Source organism: Gekko japonicus, unplaced genomic scaffold (genome assembly GCF_001447785.1).
Source record: "Gekko japonicus isolate JY-2015 unplaced genomic scaffold, Gekko_japonicus_V1.1 scaffold2966, whole genome shotgun sequence".
Lineage (NCBI taxonomy): Eukaryota > Metazoa > Chordata > Lepidosauria > Squamata > Gekkonidae > Gekko > Gekko japonicus.
In genome coordinates, this window is record NW_015169268.1 from 71,620 (window position 1) to 90,963 (window position 19,344).

Genomic DNA, 19,344 nt, shown 5'->3' on the forward strand with positions numbered 1-19,344 from the left:
GCACATTGGACTACTGAAAAACAGATGGTGGAAGGCGCAGCCAGAGAGCTGCACAGGCGCTGCCAAGGAACGTGCCGTGCACATTCCTCCCCCGCCAATATTAGGCTGTTGCCCCATCACCCATAGGAGAGGGAAGGGAGGAAGCAGGGGAGATGAATGTGGTTTGTGCTTAGCACAGGAAGGGTCTGTTTCTGTGGCACAGACCTTGCTGTAACTGGAGAGACTCTTATGAAACTTTCAGGTTGCCACCAAGTACCCAATTCTCAGCCTGTTCATTAGAAGTAAGTACAAATATATTGGAGAGGGAACCCAACTGCAGCAAGCTGTGTCCAACAGCCACATATTGTAGCTCTGGCAGGCCCCCTCCCCACCATGTTTGGCAGTCTGGTAGGGTTGCCAGCTCTGGATTGGAAAAGACCTGGAGATTTGGGGGTGGAGCCTAGGGAGAGTGGGATTTGGGGAGGGGAGGACCTCCACAAGGTACAATGCCATAGAGTCCCATCCTTCAAAGCAAGCATTTTCTCCAGGGAAACTGATCTCAGTCATCTGGAGACCAATTGTAATTCCAGGAGATCTCCAGCGACCACCTGGAGGTTGGCAACCCTAAGACCTAAGTGGAACAGGTTAGTTTATAAGGGCTGTATGATATGGTGTTTAGAATGTCTTGCAAGATTTGAGTCCCATAGCACCTTAAAGACAAATAAGATTTCCAGGGTAGAATCACAGAATCCAGTCCAACCCTCTGCTCAAGGTAGGATCAGCCTAGAGCATCCCTGGCAAGTGTTTGTCCAGCCGCTGCTTAAAAATTGCTAGTGAGAGGGAGCTCACTGCTTCCCTAAGTAGCTGATTCTACTGTTGAACAACTCTTCCTGTAAAAAAGTTTTTCCTACCCTTAATTTAAGCCCATTATTGCAAGTCCTATCCTCTGCTGCCAACAGGAACAGCTCCCTGCCCTCCTCTAAGAAGTGACAGCCCTTCCAATACTTCAAGAGAGCAATCATGTCTCCCCTCAACCTCCTCTTCTCCAGACTGAACATTCCCAAGTCCCTCCGCCTTTCCTCACAGGGCTTGGTCTCCAGGCCCCCGATCATCCTCATCACTCTCCTCTGCACCCGCTCCATTCTGTCCACATCCTTTTTGAAGTGAGGCCTCCAGAACTGCACACAATACTCCAGGTGCGAACCAATGCGGTGTACAGTGGGACTATGACAACTTGCGATTTGGATGTTATGCCTCAGTTGATCCACCCCAAGATTGCCTTAGCTCTTTTTGTCACTGCATCACATAAGCTTTTGAGATTCAAAGCTGCCCTTGTCAGAGCTTTGACTCTTGAAAGCTTATGCAGTGGAAATTTTGCTGTTCTTTAAAGTTCTACTGGACTCGAATGTTGCTTTCCTACGGCAGACCAACATGGCTACCCACCTGATACTAGGACTAGGGAGACCTGAGCTCAAATGGCCTTTCGACCATGAAGCTCACTTAGTGGTGACCTTGGTCCCTTCTCAGCCTAAACTGCCTCACAGGGTTGTTGTGAGAGTGACATGGAGGAGGAAAACCATGGGTCTGAGCATCTTGGAGGAAGAGTAGGATAATGGTGAGGTAAGTAGGGCTGGGGCTAGCATCAGCAAGGTAAGGCGGCCTCTGTCAGGCGGCAGAAATGTGAGGTACTATTAAAAAACAGCAAACTGTTCTCTATGCAAAATATTGGAAATGACTGGAGATACCAACAAAACGAGAACTTGTAAACAAAATCTTGGAGGCTGTGGAATTGGACAAATTGACTTTATTGATAACGGGCAACAGATTCGACATTTGAGAATACTTGGTCACGGTTTTATAACTGGTATGACAAACATATGTAGGCAAGCTTGCAAGAGACAGACCAATAGTTTACTAAATGAAATATATACCTGTTAGGATGATAGAGACAGAAAAGTTGCTTACACAGTTCATGAGAAATTGTTATTATATGTAGGCAAGCTTGCAAGAGACAGAGCAATAGTTTACTAAATGAAATATATACCTGTTAGGATGATAGAGACAGAAAAGTTGCTTACACAGTTCATGAGAGATTGTTATTAAGGCGGAATGGGTATTAGTATAAATATTGGTAGAATTAAGAATAACCTCCATGTATTTGTTTGTATGTTAGTATGTATGTATATGTTATGATTGTTTATGTTATGATTGTTTGTGTATGTTATGTGAAAAATGCAATAAAATCCTGCCCCTTTGGGGGGCAGTTTTAAAAAAACAACAACAGCAGCAGCAAACTGTCAATTTTATTTATATTTTTTATTTTGTACCGCCGTGTGGAATGCCATTTGGATATTCTGCATCAGGCACTAAACTATCGTGGCCCATTTTTGTTTATTGATCTTCTGGTGGGTTGGGTTTGTCTTGGTGGATCCCAAGTTACGGTGTGGTGGCTTGAGTGCTGGCCTAGGTTTGAATCCCCACTGTGCCATGAAAGCTCACTGGGAGACCTTGAGCCAGTCACGGTCTTTCAGCCTAACCTACCTCACAGGTTTGTTGTGAGGATAAAATGATGGAGAATGGAATGATGAAAGTTGCATCATGTCCCCATGGGGGAGAAAGTTGGGGTAAAAAAGCAAGCTAAATAATAGGCCCGAACTATAGCACAGCTCCAGTGTAACAGTAGGGTTGCCAACTCTGGGTTGGGAAATACCTGGAGATTTTGGGGGTGGATCCTGGGGAGTCCTGGATTTGGGAAGGAGGAAAACTCAAGCTGGGTGCAGTGCCATAGAATCTGTCCTTCAGAGCAGCCATTTTCTCCAGGGGAACTGGTCTCTAGTGTCTGGAGATCACTTGTAATAGTGGGAGGTCGCCAGGCCCCACCTGGAGGCTGGTGACTCTAAACATTGGTGCAAAAGGTAACTGTTCCAGGATGTTTACCACAAAGACATAAAATTCACCTGGGTGGCCAGATATTCTCAGAAATGCCCATGTTCTACTTGTAGGGTTGCCAAATGTTACCTACCTTGCCGGTGGGGGACTCCAGCGCGGCTCCCGGCGCGCACGCACCGCATGCACGTCACAGGGAAGTGACGTCATGACACCGGGCACGCTGGGTTTTTCCTTGTATGGCCCTTGTATGTTTTCCCTTGTATGGCCATGGCCCTGCCCCCAGCGTGCCCGGCGTCATAACGTCACTTCCCTGTGACGTGCACGTTGGGGCGGGGTTCCCCCTGGGGCCTGATTCCCCGGCGTCGGGGAACGGGCCTCTGGGGCGGGGGGATTTCCGCCCCCCCGGGGGGATTTGGCAGCCCTATTTATTTCTGCCCTATGAAATTGGCCAAAGTGGCTGTGGAGGTATGATTCCTCAGCAGCCACAGAGTGGCCGGAACTAAATGCACTTGGAAGAGGGGCTGCTGTGGCTGGCCAGGCCGGTTGAGGGGAATGTGGATGAGCCATAAGAAGCATGAGCAAAGGGGATTGGAAAAGGACCCTGTCAACAGTTAGCAGACAGAATTAGCACAATGGTGAGTTGCATTTCAATTTAAACATAGATCCAGGTGAGTAGCCCTGTTGGTCTGAAGCAATAGATCTGAGTTGTAGTCCAACGAAGTTCAATTCCAGGTATAAGCTTTCACGTGCAAATGTATACATAGTAATTACGTATACATTTGCACAAATGAATGTAAATTAGCACATGCAGTTTGTTCCCCCTCTTTTCCCCTATGTTTTGGTCCGTCATACTCTTAGATAAGGAAATAAACTTATCTGTACTTGGAGAACAGCCCAGACTTCTTTGCAGTACAGTCGACTCAATTCTAGCACTGTAGCAGACGAAGTGAAGATTAAGTTAGCTGCGGTGGCTCAAGTGGTTAAGACGCTGAACTGCAGGCTGTGGAAGATCAGTAGTTCAGCAGTTCGAGACCTGGGTGCCGCATGATGGAGTGAGCTCCCATCTCTAGTTCCATCTCCTGCCAACCTAGCAGTTCGAAAGCAAGAAATTGCAAGTAGATAAATAGGTACCACTTCGGTGGGAAGGTAACAGCGTTCCATGTGCCTTGGTGTTTAGTCATGCCGGCCACATGACCACGGAAACATCTTCGGACAGCGCTGGCTCTTCGGCTTTGAAACGGAGATGAGCACCGCAACCCTAGAGTCGGATTCGACTGGCTTTCGAGCAAGGGAACCTTTACCTTTACCTTAAAAAAAAAAAAAACTTTAGAGATCAGAGACGTCTCCACTGCCTCCACCCCTATGTTTTGGTCCTTAGATGGCCACCCTAGCTTAGTTTGAAGGCAGTGACTTGGGGATAAAAAGACCCTTAACTGTTCATTCACGCACCTAAATCACTTCATTTCTCTGAACTGGATGACAGGCCACTGAATGTCTGTGGGAAAGTATTTTGTTTTGAGGCAACTAATTCTCTTTGTGGTGTTAGGGTTTTTCACACAAACTGGTCAGCTCTGGATTTTGCAGTTATCAGGTGGTCACTGGACACTTATGAACCAATTGTTGGATTAAGGTTTTAATAGCTGTCTCTCCCAAGTACCTCAAATGTCCACCAAAATGGGACATGTATCAAGTTTATCAGTGATTTAAATGTGTTTTTGGCTTGCTGGGCAGCAAATGCCTCTCCACACATCTCCTGGTTGGCTGTCTCACACCAGGTTGCTTTTTTGGACTTTTCTTTAAAGCCAGTGGAACTAGAGGTTGTTTGTATATTGCCAGTAGAAGAAACTAAGACCTACTTCTCTCACTGAAATGGTACATCTACCTCTGGGCCCTCCCACTTCAGAGAATGGGTGGGACCTCACAAGTTCAAATGTTAGTCTGTACAAAAATAATTTTTCTCCTTATAGAAAACTCTCACCTAGGCAGTACATTTACCTCTTGGCTCTACCAGTTCAGATAGCAGGTAGGAAATCAAAAGATCAAATGCTACTCTGTACAAATTTTCTGTACAAATTTTCTCCTTGTACAAAACTCTGGCTGAGGTGATACATCTACCTTAAGCTGTATCACTTCAGAGAGCGGGTGGGAAATCACAAGATCAAATATTCCTCTTTACAAAAATGAATTCCTTCATTAAAAAAAAACTTGAAATTTGGACAAAAGTCCACAATGAAATGCAAAAAATACTGAAATGTTCTTTTAAAAAAGCACCGGAAATTCTGCTTTTGGGACTTAAAATGGAAGAAGTTAATACGACCAAAAAAAAACTAGAAATGAGGGGAGAAGATTTAGCTTTCTCTGATCTTCTAGTTTTCCAGGACTGTTGAGCAGGGGTGTCAAACATAAGGGCCAGGGGTCAGGACTGTCCCATCTAGGGCTTTTGCCCGGCCCGCAATCAACTGGCATGTGGAAATATAAGGTACTCCCCCTTTTATTGTATCCCTTGGGGAAAAGCTAGTCTTGCATATGCTTAAATGTATTTATTGGCGTTCACCAATGCAATGGTACGGCTAGAGACTGGCATGATGAAAGTTGAAGCCAAGATCACCTTGCACTCTATTTTTTTCTGGTTAAAGATAAATCTAAATCCATGTGGCCTTGTGCCTTTAATCCTGACTGACGATTACCAATTTGAATGGCTGACCTATACTATTCGGAAAATTACGCTTCTACGATTTTCCCCCCAAGAGCTTTTGGAAAGGGGTGGCGATCAAGCTAAGCTAGTGGTCAGGCAGAGGATTAAAGACATCGAACGCCAACTGGACGTACAGGCGACCCCTGCCTTTTTACCGCCATACAGTAGTAAATATATTGTTGCTCAAGCCCCATACTTATCTGTTTTGGAGTCAAATAAACTTAGGAGGGCGTATACTCTGGCTAGATGCTCTGCCTTACCTTCTGCAGTTCTTGAGGACAAATTCAAGAAAACTCCCCGAAATGAGAGGCTATGGATGTGTGCGTCTGGGGAGATCGAATCCCAGGAACATGTGTTCCTGAGATGCCCATTATATAACGAAGCTCGCACAAAACGTATTGGCCCTCTCTTGGTTGGCTCCTCAGATCAGGATAAGATAGAGAAATTGCTTTCAATTCTGACCATATAGCGCTACATCAGATAGCGAAATTTTGTTTTTTGGTTGTAAAAGCTCATCAGCGTCCAGGCAGCCACTTGGGTTAGGACTGTTTGTTTTTAAATCCAATCGATCTTTTATTCTTGTTATTTTATCTTTTTTAAGACTAAATTCTGTCCATTATTACACCGTATTTTTGGTTTTAGAGTTTAAAATGCTTGTACAATTCTATTTTTATTTAACCTTGTTTTATATTAATAGATTCACTATCTGGATACTTTTGACATTGTAATCTATTTATATGATAAATATTTGCAGGTATGGTTTTATATTGCTGGCTATGCGCTGTAATAATGAATTCATTCATTCATATTTATTGGCGCTTTTGTGGGCTCCCCAGTAAATCCATTGCTTTCACTGCTGGGAATCCATTGCTTTTGTTTGTGTTTTGAGTAAAAAACAATATTGTTAATTGGGTTTGCCTGTGTCCTTTGTAAAGTTTATATCTTCAGTATCTGGCATTACATTTTATGGCACACGTGGCCCGGCCTGACAAAATGACATTTATGTCAGACCCAACCAGTGTAACAAATGAGTTTGACACCTCTGCTGTAGAGAAACAAACCTTGCAGATGTGAGAAAGGTCTACTCTTTGTGGGTTCAAATGGAGTTTATTTACGCTATGCCTTGGTTCTAACAAGGCCCTAGACATGTATTGTGCTGACCAGTTCCCATAGCAACACCCCTCACATTGTCCTGTCAGATTTTCAAGGTGGGGTCAGGTGCCTGTGGCATTGGCTTGACACATCACAGGCTCCTGACGCAGGCACAGTTATTTCCGGCGCAGGTGCCATGCCACTACATCGCATTATTTCTTCCTGCCAAGCCCTCGCAAGGCTAATGTTGTGGTGCTCAATTCTGGAAGCATAGTTGCTCTTTCCTCCCCTCCACTTGCTCCCTATACTGAACCAACATGGGATTTGTGCAGGGGTCATTTCCTGCAGGAGCGCACAGGAGTGGAGCTCCGGCAGTAAAGAGCTCAGGCGGTGGGCACATGCAACAAGCCCCACCCCCTGCGCCCAGCAGCCCTCAGTCAGAGCAAGAAGCAGCCAGGTATGTTGCAGAGCCCCCCTGGTCCAAAACAGTCCAGCAGCATCTTTAAGACCAAGTTTTATTCAGGTACAAGCTCTCCCTCCTCTGCGAGGGCAGATCTACATGATCTTCTTCGTGGTCTCTGTGCATCACACCCTTGGGATACACTGCGCCTGCGCTGAACCTTCTCGGTACCGATAGCTAGCAAAAAGGGATTTTCGCGCCTCTCCCAGGTCACGCGCCGACTCCACTGCGCATGACCAAGGAGGGGCACGCAGATCCCGCCAGTTCTCTTCTGACCGCCGCGCTGGTAGGACGCCTTCTGCCTCGGTCTGCTAAGTACCAAACTTTTTTTTACCAGCGCGGCGGTCAGAAGAGAACTGGCGGGATCTGCGTGCCCCTCCTTGGTCATGCGCAGTGGAGCCGGCGCGTGACCTGGGAGAGGCGCGAAAATCCCTTTTTGCTAGCTATCGGTACCGAGAAGGTTCAGCGCAGGCGCAGTGTATCCCAAGGGTGTGAATGCACAGATGACCACTCGAAGATCACCAGTTACAGGTAAGCAACCTGTCTTTCCCCCCCCCCAATAGCTAGCAATCCAAAACACTCCAGTGGTGCCTGAGCGGTGGGTGTTGCCTTCTGACACACTTCCGGTAACGTCAGGGGGCGTAGCATATGCAAATAAGGTAGGCTAATGAGTTATGCTAATGAGCTCCTGTACCTCTTTTTCTACGAAATGACCCCTGGATTTGTGCAAACCTCCTTTTGTGCACCCACTTGTATATCTGTTTTCACATGGGTATGTACTTGGGGCCAGTTCACAAGACCAGACGAAGAATGGCTTAAAGGCATGGTGACACTGTTTTACTCTTGAAAGTGAGTCTAACCCCCTAAAATGCGGAGATGGGAACTGTATGACAGTCTAGGAGGGGTCCCCAATGTGGTGCCTGTGGGTGCCATGGCACCCGCTGACACCTCTCCTGGTGCCCACTAAGTGCTTTTGGAAAGTGGGATCAGCTAGGGGGGGCATTTGGTCAGGAGGGCTTCTGATTGGCTCTGTGAATTACAAGGCATCCTGTTAAACAGACATTCTGCCTGAAATGTCAAATTGTTACTCTTAGAATTAAGTATAACTTGCCTCCCTGACATTTTGTGGTGTCCTTGTGGCAGCCATTTTGTGATTGGCTCCACCTCCTGTGGCAGCCATTTTGTGATTGGCTCCACCTCCTGTAGCAGCCATTTTGTGATTGTGTCCGCCACCCTGTATCAGAATTCTGGAGGTGCCCACAGGCTCAAAGATAGGGATGCCAGTGCCCAGGTGTTGGTGGGGGATACCCCAGTTTGGTGGAACCTGGCCAGCGGGGGGAGCCCCACCCCTAAACCCCACCCCTAGCAGCAGCTACCGGCAGCCACCCCTCTCCTTCCCATCCTGCAAGATTTAATGGACCCTCCAGCTAATTGGCAGGATCACATGGCCCTCCAACCAGCTGGAGGGCCCTTTAAATCTTGCAGGAGGGGAGGGAGAGAGGTGACCACTGGCTGTACGCCTGAACTCCAAGCAGTGAATTTCCCCCCACACACACACACGCTTCTTGCCCAAAGCTTTGGGCAAGAAGCGGGGGGTGGGGGGGTGCATGCCTGTACTCCAAGTGGCAAATTTGCTACTTGTACTGCAGGTGCACATGGCCCCCGCTTCTTGCCCAAAGTATTTAAAGGGAGCAAGTAGTGGGGGGGGGGGCCTGAACTCCAAGTGGCGAATTTGCCGCTTGGAGAACAGGCGCATGGGGGCAGGGTGCCGATCCCCAACTGCTCCAAAAACCGCCGGGGACTAGGAAGGACCTAGCAACCTTGCTCAAAGAGGTTGGGGACCCCTGACCTAGGATAAAAGGGCTGGTATGTTGATCATTTGATGCATCAAGTGGTGATCCACGTATTATAAGTGGTCTACATACAGATTCCAGGTAGAACTCCCATAACACACTGCTCTTCAATTGAGTCAGTCCTCACATTTAGCCACCGATTCCTACAGGCATATACATCCACTTGGCTTCTCTGCTTTTTGATACTTGGCTGCTGAATGTGTGAACTGACTCCTCTTGAAAAGTCTTGCAACAGACATGACCTGAAGAGATATGAACATTCTCTTGGTGGCTCTTGTATTCGTAATCGCCTATTCACACCATGCGATTAACTGCCTGATGATTGTAGTCATCAAGTGCCCACATGTAGGTGTGAACCAACTTCAAGCATATAGAGCAGGGCTCCCATCATGGTGTCCGTGGGCACCATGGTGCCTGCCAACACCTTTCCGTTGGCAGAGTTTCAATATGCAGTAAAACGGAACACAAGCTGGTTAAAGAATAAAGTCCGTTCATTAAGAAGAGAACAAACTTTGTAAGAAAGAGTAGAGAGAAAGAAAAGTCTAACTGCCTAGCTAGTTGGAGGTCAGTAAACTAAAAGTTCTCACCAGGAGCAGAAAGGAGACCTAACTGAGCCAATCAGGAGACAGGAAGGAGACAATCTGAAAATAGTAGGGAGTCCCTAATCTCTCTGCTAACTAGTTGTCCCCTCTCCTGCCCCCTGCAGGATGTTCTTGTCATCTTCTCTATATATGCACGATAGACCTTGCATATTCCAACACTTTCCTGATGCCCACCCAGTATTTTCAGAAAGTGTGGGATCTCTTGCCTAGCAGGGTTTCTGATTGGCTATTGGAGATTTGATTGGCTGTGCAGAATAAAATAAGGTTGTTTCAGTTGCAGCTGCCACCACGGTGTTGATTTTATCTTCTCTCACTCCTAGTTCAAGCGTATTTAAGTTACCCCTCTTCTCATCTGCATTTGGGCTTTTTCTGTGTGTATGGCTCTGCCTGCTACGGCAGCCATTTTGTAGTTGCACTCAAAGGTGCCCACGGTTCCTCAAAGGTTGGGAACCCCTGTTATAGTGAAATCAAGGGATACACATACAAAGTGGGATGTAAGAATAATATTAACAAATGGATGGTGCTGTGCTTACGGTTGCATGGCTCCATGGTCATTCCTGGCTGCGTGTGATTGATTCGGCAGAGCCAACCCAGATGCGAAGTTGGGGGCTGCAAGCTATCTAGCAGTCTAGTGACTCCACACACAGCCCTCTGTGGCACCGAACCAACTTCAAGCATATAGAGCAGGGCTCCCATCATGGTGTCCGTGGGCACCATGGTGCCTGCCAACACCTTTCCGTTGGCAGAGTTTCAATATGCAGTAAAACGGAACACAAGCTGGTTAAAGAATAAAGTCCGGTTTATTAAGAAGAGAACAAACTTTGTAAGAAAGAGTAGAGAGAAAGAAAAGTCTAACTGCCTAGCTAGTTGGAGGTCAGTAAACTAAAAGTTCTCAGCAGGAGCAGAAAGGAGACCTAACTGAGCCAATCAGGAGACAGGAAGGAGACAATCTGAAAATAGTAGGGAGTCCCTAATCTCTCTGCTAACTAGTTGTCCCCTCTCCTGCCCCCTGCAGGATGTTCTTGTCATCTTCTCTATATATGCACGATAGACCTTGCATATTCCAACACTTTCCTGATGCCCACCCAGTATTTTCAGAAAGTGTGGGATCTCTTGCCTAGCAGGGTTTCTGATTGGCTATTGGAGATTTGATTGGCTGTGCAGAATAAAATAAGGTTGTTTCAGTTGCAGCTGCCACCACGGTGTTGATTTTATCTTATCTCACTCCTATTTCAAGCGTATTTAAGTTACCCCTCTTCTCATCTGCATTTGGGCTTTTTCTGTGTGTATGGCTCTGCCTGCTACGGCAGCCATTTTGTAGTTGCACTCAAAGGTGCCCACGGTTCCTCAAAGGTTGGGAACCCCTGTTATAGTGAAATCAAGGGATACACATACAAAGTGGGATGTAAGAATAATATTAACAAATGGATGGTGCTGTGCTTATGGTTGCATGGCTCCATGGTCATTCCTGGCTGCGTGTGATTGATTCGGCAGAGCCAACCCAGATGCGAAGTTGGGGGCTGCAAGCTATCTAGCAGTCTAGTGACTCCACACACAGCCCTCTGTGGCACCGCTTCACATTGACTGTGTACATGGGCCCTCATTTTCCTGCAGCTGAATACATTTGCACACATTCTCGATGCAAATTTGCGCACACAAATAATGTGCCAGAATGCATACCCACATACCAGGTTATAAATGGAATCTCTTTTCATTGCCAGGGTTCCGCTCTAGAATCTTTGAAATAATGATGAAAGAGAATGCGGCTCATCATGTGCAAATCTCTCTCCTTCTCCTTAGAAAACAGCTCCCCCAGATGCACTGTAGAATTGTCATGGATCCGCTTTGTCTGCTGCTTCTGACCACTTCCAAACTTTTGTAATCCACCTTGAGTCTCAGTGAGAAAGGCAGGCTATAGAAGGAAGGAAGGAAGAAGAGAATAAGAGATTGAATTTATACCCCGCCCTTCACTACCCAAGGGAGTCTCAGAGTGGCTTACAAACTCCTTTCCCTTCCCCTCCCCACAACAGACACCTTGTGAGGTAGGTGGGGCTGAGAGAGCTCTGACAAACTGCTCTTTTTCAAGAACAGCTATGCCAGAACTATGGCTTGCCCAAGGTCATCCAGCAGGTGCAAGTGGAGGAGTGGAGAATCAAACCCGGTTCTCCCAGATTAGAGTGTGCGCACTTAACCACTACACCAAACTGGCTCTCAGAAAGAAAGAAATGCACTGGCATTGCACCCAATTTACTTTGCCCGGCAAAAGTGCCACATCTCACAAGTCAGCTGTGCATCATGTTCTAAATAACCATACATCCTCAAGAGTAGGCATGGATGTTGGTGTTGTTAGTTAAATCATGGGGATATCTAATGGCTCTTAAGGAGATATGACTACCTGTTGAAGGAGTCATAAGGGATACCACCCAGGTACAATGAACTGACAGAACTCCTCCCAGGGAAGACTCCTTTAACCAAAACAAACATCCCAATAGGTACATTTCTATATTGCAGAGTGGAGGGAATAATTGTATCATGGGAAGAGCCACCAGAGATGACATAATTCAGTTTCAGTTCAGTTTATTTCAGTACATAACCAGCCCAAATCAGTTAGAAACACATAGTTGGATACCGTATTCTAGGTACACAGCCATTAAACTGGAAATAGTTAGATAAAAACTTTAAAATACAAGTATTTTAAAAAGAACAGGATTTTTAGTCTTTTGAAAACTAAGACGTTCAAAAGGCTCAAGGATCGTCTGTGTCACTCCGTAACGTATTCCTTGAGGATTTTATAGGCTGCAGTCAAGAATCTGGCTCAAGCAAACGTAACCTGAGAGTTGGAAGATGACGTAATTCTATTCCTTTCTCACACTGAGTTCAGCTCTTAATTCGACACGTGCCCTGGTTCCAGAACCCATTCGGTTCCGGAACCCATTCGACAATGAAGCTGCCATATGGAGTCAGACTGCTCGCCCAGGCCGCACTGACCTATTTACCTTCACAAACTCTCCATAGTCTGAACTGGCAGCTTGAGATCCACTTACACGGAGATGCTGAGTACTGAATCTGAGCAAAGAATGTGCTCCGAGCCAGTGTTTCCTAACCCGTGGGTCAGGACCCAAAAGTGGGTCACGAAACCTCTGAAAGTGGGTCTCCGGCCAGCCCTCCCTAGTGGCCACTCCCACCCTTTGCGTCATTCTTTCTCTTCTTTCCTTGTCAGCTTCTCCTTTTCTTGCCTCTACCTCCCTTTTCAACAATACTGGGAGCAGGAGGGAAATCTGTCTGGCAACTAGTAACTTTATGTTCAGAACTGCAAGAGGAAGAAAAAAAGGTGGAAAGTTGGTAGGAGCTGTTCAGTGCATGGAAAGCAAGAGGACAAGAGAAAGGGGCGAGCCACACTGGCCTCGGGTTAGCCCTGAATTAGGTCTCCACATCAAGTAAATTTTGTGGGTCATCATACTAAAAAGGTTGGGAACCACTGTTCAGAAGCTATGGCCTAATATCTTTGAGTGTGTGCAGAGTGCCTTTTTACTCACTCCTGAGCAATGTTCCAACTCTATGATTTGAGGGCAAAAAAACCCATAGAGTTTTACCCAAGTACCAGAGCATCCCCTGCATGACGTCCCCAGAGTGATGACATCACTTGAGATACTTTTTGTATGACACCATTTCTATTTATAACACCACAGACCGAAATGAATGTGAAATACTTAGTCCTGTTGGGAAATGGTATCCTATCATTGAAAAACTCACTTTTGATGATTTTGACTGGAAAACTATTTACAATGCGAAGTACAAGTTGTTGCTATTGGGTTAATGTTTCTATGACCTTTATGGCTTTGTTCCGTGGAACCTCTCTTTGATTGTATATTTGATTGCATTGGTAGGATAAGTGGATTTCTGTAACTTTTGCTGTTTGTTGTTATACTTTATGGTTGAATACGAATAAAATGTTCTGGTTAAAAAAAAAGTAAATTTGGACTTGTGGGTCATCATACTAAAAAGGTTGGGAACCACTGTTCAGAAGCTATGGCCTAATATCTTTGAGTGTGTGCAGAGTGCCTTTTTACTCACTCCTGAGCAATGTTCCCTCTAAGCTGTGGGGCCTTGTGAGCAAAAATTCTACTTGGTGAGCTGCCGGCGTTAAAGTTGTGAGCGAGCCATTTGGCTGCTGCATAAATCAGTTTGATCTGGAGCCCTCCTCCCTGAGCCAAGACAAAAATGTGTGATTCGGAGGCTAAGAAACTGTGAGCTAGCTCACGCTCACTCAGCTTAGAGGGAACACTGCTCCTGAGTGACTCTTACCAACCTTCACGGACCAAAACAAGGGGGAGGGGTTTCAAATCAAAAGGAGTAGTTCCCTCTGGGCCGGAGACCAGGTTCTTCTTCTCTTTCCAAGAATTAAGCTTTGGCCTGGTGCTTCTGTCTCTGTGCTTGTCTTCAGCATCACTCCGTTACCTGCCCCCATACTCAATGCTGTCCGTTGTCCTTTCCCCTCCAGATCCGTACTCCATCGCAGGCAGCGAGGGCAGCATCTCCGCCTCGGTGGCCTCGATCCAGCCACAGGCATCCAGCAGTTCCGCTCCCAGTTCTCCTGCCTCCCGCCATTCAGTCAGCACCCTCAAGAAATGGCTGACCAACCCCGTGCGCAAGCTAAGTGCCGGTGGGCTACCTCGGGGCGACCGCCCGCTCAGGAAAGCAGAGGGCCGGACGCGGCGGCATGGGCGTCAAGAGGATCGCAAGAGCATCGACTTGGGCTCGCTGGGCCAGGTGGAGGGGCCCTTTGCCGTCCCACGAGAGCCAGTTGGCACGGTGAGAGAGAGAAAAATATGTGGAGTGGCAGAATCCGTGGTAGAAAGTGTTGTCAGCTGACTTACGTTGACCCCGTAGGGCTTTCAAGGCAAGAGAGGAACAGAGGTGGCCTCTGCATAGCAACCCTAACTTGCCTGCCTCTGTGTAGCAACACTAACTTCCTCAGTGGTTTCCCATCTAAGTACCAACCAGGGCCAACCCTGCTTATCGTCCAAGATCTGATGAGACAGCATTACAGGGGGCTAAAAGAATGTGTCCTTCAAGACCTCTAGCCACAAAGCAGAGCTACCTAGCCAACAAGCAGAAAGCTGAGACGTGGCAGAAAGAGGTTTATAGAGCAAATGGCTGAAGACAACTCAAGCAAGCGAGCCAAGCCACAGGCTGCAGGGAAAGGCCACCGCCCACAGATTGACCCAGGGCAAAATTTATTCCTAAAACATAAACCTAGCAGGTATTTGAACGTGAGCAATACTCCTCTGTCAGATCTTCCCGAAGGAAATACAATGGGGTGCATCACTGTACCATCCAGTATCCTTTCCAAATTCTGTCCATCCATCTATCCAGTTTTATCCCATGCTTCCTCCAAGGTGCTCAGGGTGGCATATATGGTTTACCCTTCATTTTGTTCTCACAACAACCCTGCAAAGTAGGTTAGGCTGAGAGGCAGTGACTGGCACAAATATGAAATATCATATTTTTTGCAGAGGGCCTGCCTGTATTGCTCCTTCCCCTCAGTAGGTCACAAATGCAGCCTCAGAGCTGTCTCAGCTTCCCCTACCCCCACTGGCTAGTGATTCTCCCCTGAAACTCCCTGCCTAACTAATCTGTTGGTCTCTGTCCTTCACCCTTCCAAGGTCTGTTTAGATCAGGCTAGCCTAGGTCATCCAAGTCAGGGCGAAACAAAGGGGATGTCCATAAATATCAACCGTGCATATAGTGCCCACGTGTGGCAGGGTATATAAGAATTATTGAAGCCTTCAGCATTGTTAGAGCCCCTTGAATTTCAAATCTACGTGCCCAAGAATTGCCTAGATCTGAAACTGCATCCTGGAAATTGGATAAACTCTAGATCAGGGGTGAGCAACTGTCCTACAATTAAAAATCCACATGACGTCAACATTCAGATCAAGAGATCAACAGAAAGCTGGTTTATGAAAAACCATTTGCATAACTGAACCTATGCAGCTTAACGTTGCTGGTAAGTGACATGTCAATTAATAACCCATAAAGGTCTGACAGCCCGAACACTGATGGCTGCAAGTCCTTTATTAGGAAGTGATGCCCACAACGTCTTACGATAGGTAATGAACAGACATAGGAGTGCCTTGCATGATTTTTGTAGTGCGTCGGCATAAATGTGCGCACGATTTCTACTTGAATTACTGGCAACATTTCATCTTGTAGCATTTCCCTTTTCTGTAAAGCATCTCCAAGAAGCTCTCTAGTCACATAAAAACCTTGGCCTACCATTCCCTCGACATACCGGTTATTCTAACATCTTGTATTGGGAACCTCCAGGTGGTACCTAGAGATCTCCCGTTATTATAGTTGATCTCCAGAAGACCAAGATAAATAGCCCTGCGAAAAATGGCCACTTTGGAGGGTGGACTCTATGGTATTACACCCTCCCCTCCCCAAACCCCACCCTCCCCAGGCTCCACCCCCAAAATCTCAAGGTATTTCCCAGCTCAGAGCTGGCATCCCTACTAAGATTCCACCTGCCCTTCCAATATTAAGTGAAAGATTTAATTTTCTCTTTTTTTTTTTTGGAAGACCCATATTTGGTTCTGCACCGAGCCACCTTTGGCCCTAGAGCCGTAGGTTGCATAACCTTAAGCTCAAATATAATAAAATGACCGATCTGGTTCCCCCAAATGATTTGTTTTCACTCATTTGTACATCGCTCATAGATCACAAGCGCTCTGGACAGGGGACAGCTTTCTGTTCTCTACAGTGCCTGGCATTCTATTGGCATGAAAGAGATGGCATTCTATTGGCATGAAAGAGATGCCTCATCATTTTAGAGGAATTAGTGGGGCTTATGCGCGAGGCTGGAAGCTGGGCACTGGAATTAATTACTGTGGGGGAGGGGGGGAGGCCTGGCACGGATGCAAGTCAGTTCACTGATCTACAATCAAAACTATGTTTCTGTCGTCCCCCCCCCCAATGCATGTCCTTCTGTCCCATGCTATAACAAACAATGTGGGTTTTCTCTGACAATCTCATTGCTTTCCTGACACTAAGGAAGGGAGGAGGGGGTGCCAGCTGCTTACGCTGGGGCTGGCGTTTACTATGAAGCAGTTGTTGTGGAAGACGGTCCCAGAGGGAATGTATGTTCCTGGTCTCCAATGTCTGCATAGTTTTTTTGTCCAAGCCAAAACCAAATTGCTTCTGTCGATGTTGACTTTTGCAAAAACAGAGTCTAACTTTGCTCCATTGTTATCCGTTTCCTGGCTCACTCGTTCACACACAAATCCACCTGAGGCTAGACATACCTTAGGGATCTCCTGGAATTACAGCTCATCTCCAGTCTACAGAGATCAGTTCCCCGGAAGAAAGATGACTCATTTGGAGGGTAGACTCTGTGGCGTTGTACTCCACTGAGGTCCCTATCCTCCCCAGGCGCCATCCTCAAAGCTCCAGGAGTTCCCCAACCTGGATCTGGCGATCCTGCCTCCCCACCCCCTGCCAGTGGCCAGGGACGACCTGGCGATCCTAACATACATACCCCAGTGTGGCACCCATTTTTACTTTAAAAGATAGTCAGGATGCTTGGAAACTTGGCATCGGTCTAGTCCAAGAATAAGTGATGGCATTTAATTTATGTCATTTCCAGCGGTCATTTCGCAGAAAAAGAGCTAGGGGGACTCATTAGCATAACTCATTAGCATATGCCACACACCCTGACATCACCGGAAGTTTGCCATAAGGCCACACCTCCTGACATCACCGGAAATGTGTCATAAGGCCACACACACCGCCACCAATGGTCCCGGCCGCCGGCGCCGGCCTTGCAGCTCCACTGCCGAGCCCCATGAGGGGCAACTTACCCTCCCTCTTCTCCTGCCTCCTCCTGGCTGAATGAGGGCCGGAAGCGGGGCGGCCGGAAGCAGGGGGCGGGGCTTCGTCATGTGCCCCACCCCCCGTACCTCACCGGGGGGAACTGCGATCCCCCGCGATCCCCCCCGAAATGACCTCTGCAAATGACTAATCTCTAAGGCTAAAATATTAATACATCAATACTATAAATAAAAATAACTGGTTACAAGAGAATCAAATAATTATGTTATTCTGCAATTCTTGGATGTTATATAAAAAGACTGAAAATAGTCTTTATCAGAACCACAGTCTTCTCATCTCTCCATCACTCCTTCCTGTTTTCTCTCTTATTATACATTACCAATTATATATTATTATTTGTTGCTGACTATATTTTCAACAAGCTACAATGCTGAACAAATGAGCTATCCCACTGAGATTGCAAGGTTCAAACCAGGTCCTCAATTGCCTGTTTGTTACCATGAAATCCTTTCTGCAGCCTCTCACAGTGAGAAGTAAAGTATGTAAATAGGTGTGACAGGGCTGAAAAAGATATTTCAGTAATTAGATAAGGGAAAAGACAATAGCAAGCTTTGGAGGTTTTCAGTGTGGGGCAGGGTTTCCTTCACAGTGATATAAAATGGAATATTTCATCTATTTGCTCACTGTTTGTTTTTTAAAGAATGATTGAACCCAGAAAGCTGAGTGCCTGAGAGCTCTCTAACAGTTCCGCTGCTGGGTGGTGGTGGTGGTGGTGGTGGACAGGACCTGTGACCATTCACAGCTTACATTTGATAACTTAGTCCAGGGGTTTTCATTACCTACTTACAAAGTAACTCTGCAGTACCTTCTTCCTTCCTAACTTAAAACACAGGAATTTCACACCAGTTAACACTGAACGTTTGAGCTAGGTTGCCAGATTTGTGTAGGGGATTCCTGGAGATTTGGGTGCAAAGCCTGAGGATGGTAGAGTCTGGGAAGGGCAGGGTGCTCAGCTATGATTTTCTTCAATTCAATTTGTCTCTGTGGTCTGGATATCAGTCATAATACTTGGAGAACTCCAGACCCCAGCTGGAGTTGAGTGTCTATATGCATGCAACGGCCCAGGAACAAGCCAGTGACACCAAATTCACAGGGAAACCTCACCTGGGCAGCTCGCCCCAGTAGACACTAGAAGCAAGACAAGTATCCCCTCTACCCTCACAGCCCCCCCCCCCAAGTCTCCGAAGGCAGGTCCTGAAGAACAGAAAACCAGACTGCCCCAGAGTTCTGACATGGGTTTCTCAAAGTTACCCCACAGCACCCTAGCCACACCAGACAAGCAATGGAAGCAGCTCACAACTCTCATACCCCCCCCAGACTGAAACACCATGGTGTATTCTTCTATTATGCATAGAAAAACGATTGGCTGGGCCATTCACAATTCTCCAAAGGCAGATTTGGAAAGACAGAAAAGGCATGCATGACAAGACTTCTGACAGAGGCTCCCCAAAGTAACCCCACAACAACAATTGGGTGGGCACCCCATCCACACCAGACAAGCAAGGAAAGCATGCCCACAACTCTCACAGCCCCCCCCCCACAATTCTGCAATGGCAGATCTGAAAGGATAGAAAGGCAGAAATGACAAGACTTCTGGCAGGGACCCCCCTCCAAAATAACCCCACGACTGCTTGGTAGGCATCTCAGTCCCACTAGATAAGTGGAAATCAGTTTTCCATTTAAGTGATACGAACAGTCCTGCATAATAAAGACAGTACAGTTTCTTGCCTAAGCAAGTATTTATAGATTGAAGTGTTGACGTATGTCCATGCACTGAAATAATGCACAGGGACTATTTCAAGTATTTTCCTAATTAATAGATATGCCTCTAGGGTTGCTTCCATATTGGATGTTAGGACTGGCTCCTCTACAATTTCTCCA

At 46.7% G+C, this 19,344-nt stretch overlaps 1 protein-coding gene across 2 annotated transcripts in view; it reads left to right on the forward strand.

Moving 5' to 3' along the window:
- The window catches only part of ARHGEF25 (Rho guanine nucleotide exchange factor 25), a 116,133-nt gene that overhangs the window by 55,136 nt on the left and 41,653 nt on the right, over positions 1 to 19,344 (forward strand). For both annotated transcript variants that reach the window (XM_015416537.1, XM_015416538.1), the window contains one exon: positions 14,072 to 14,382. In XM_015416537.1, coding sequence (XP_015272023.1) covers positions 14,072 to 14,382 — 311 coding nt within the window. The remainder of the gene's footprint in view (positions 1 to 14,071; positions 14,383 to 19,344) is intronic.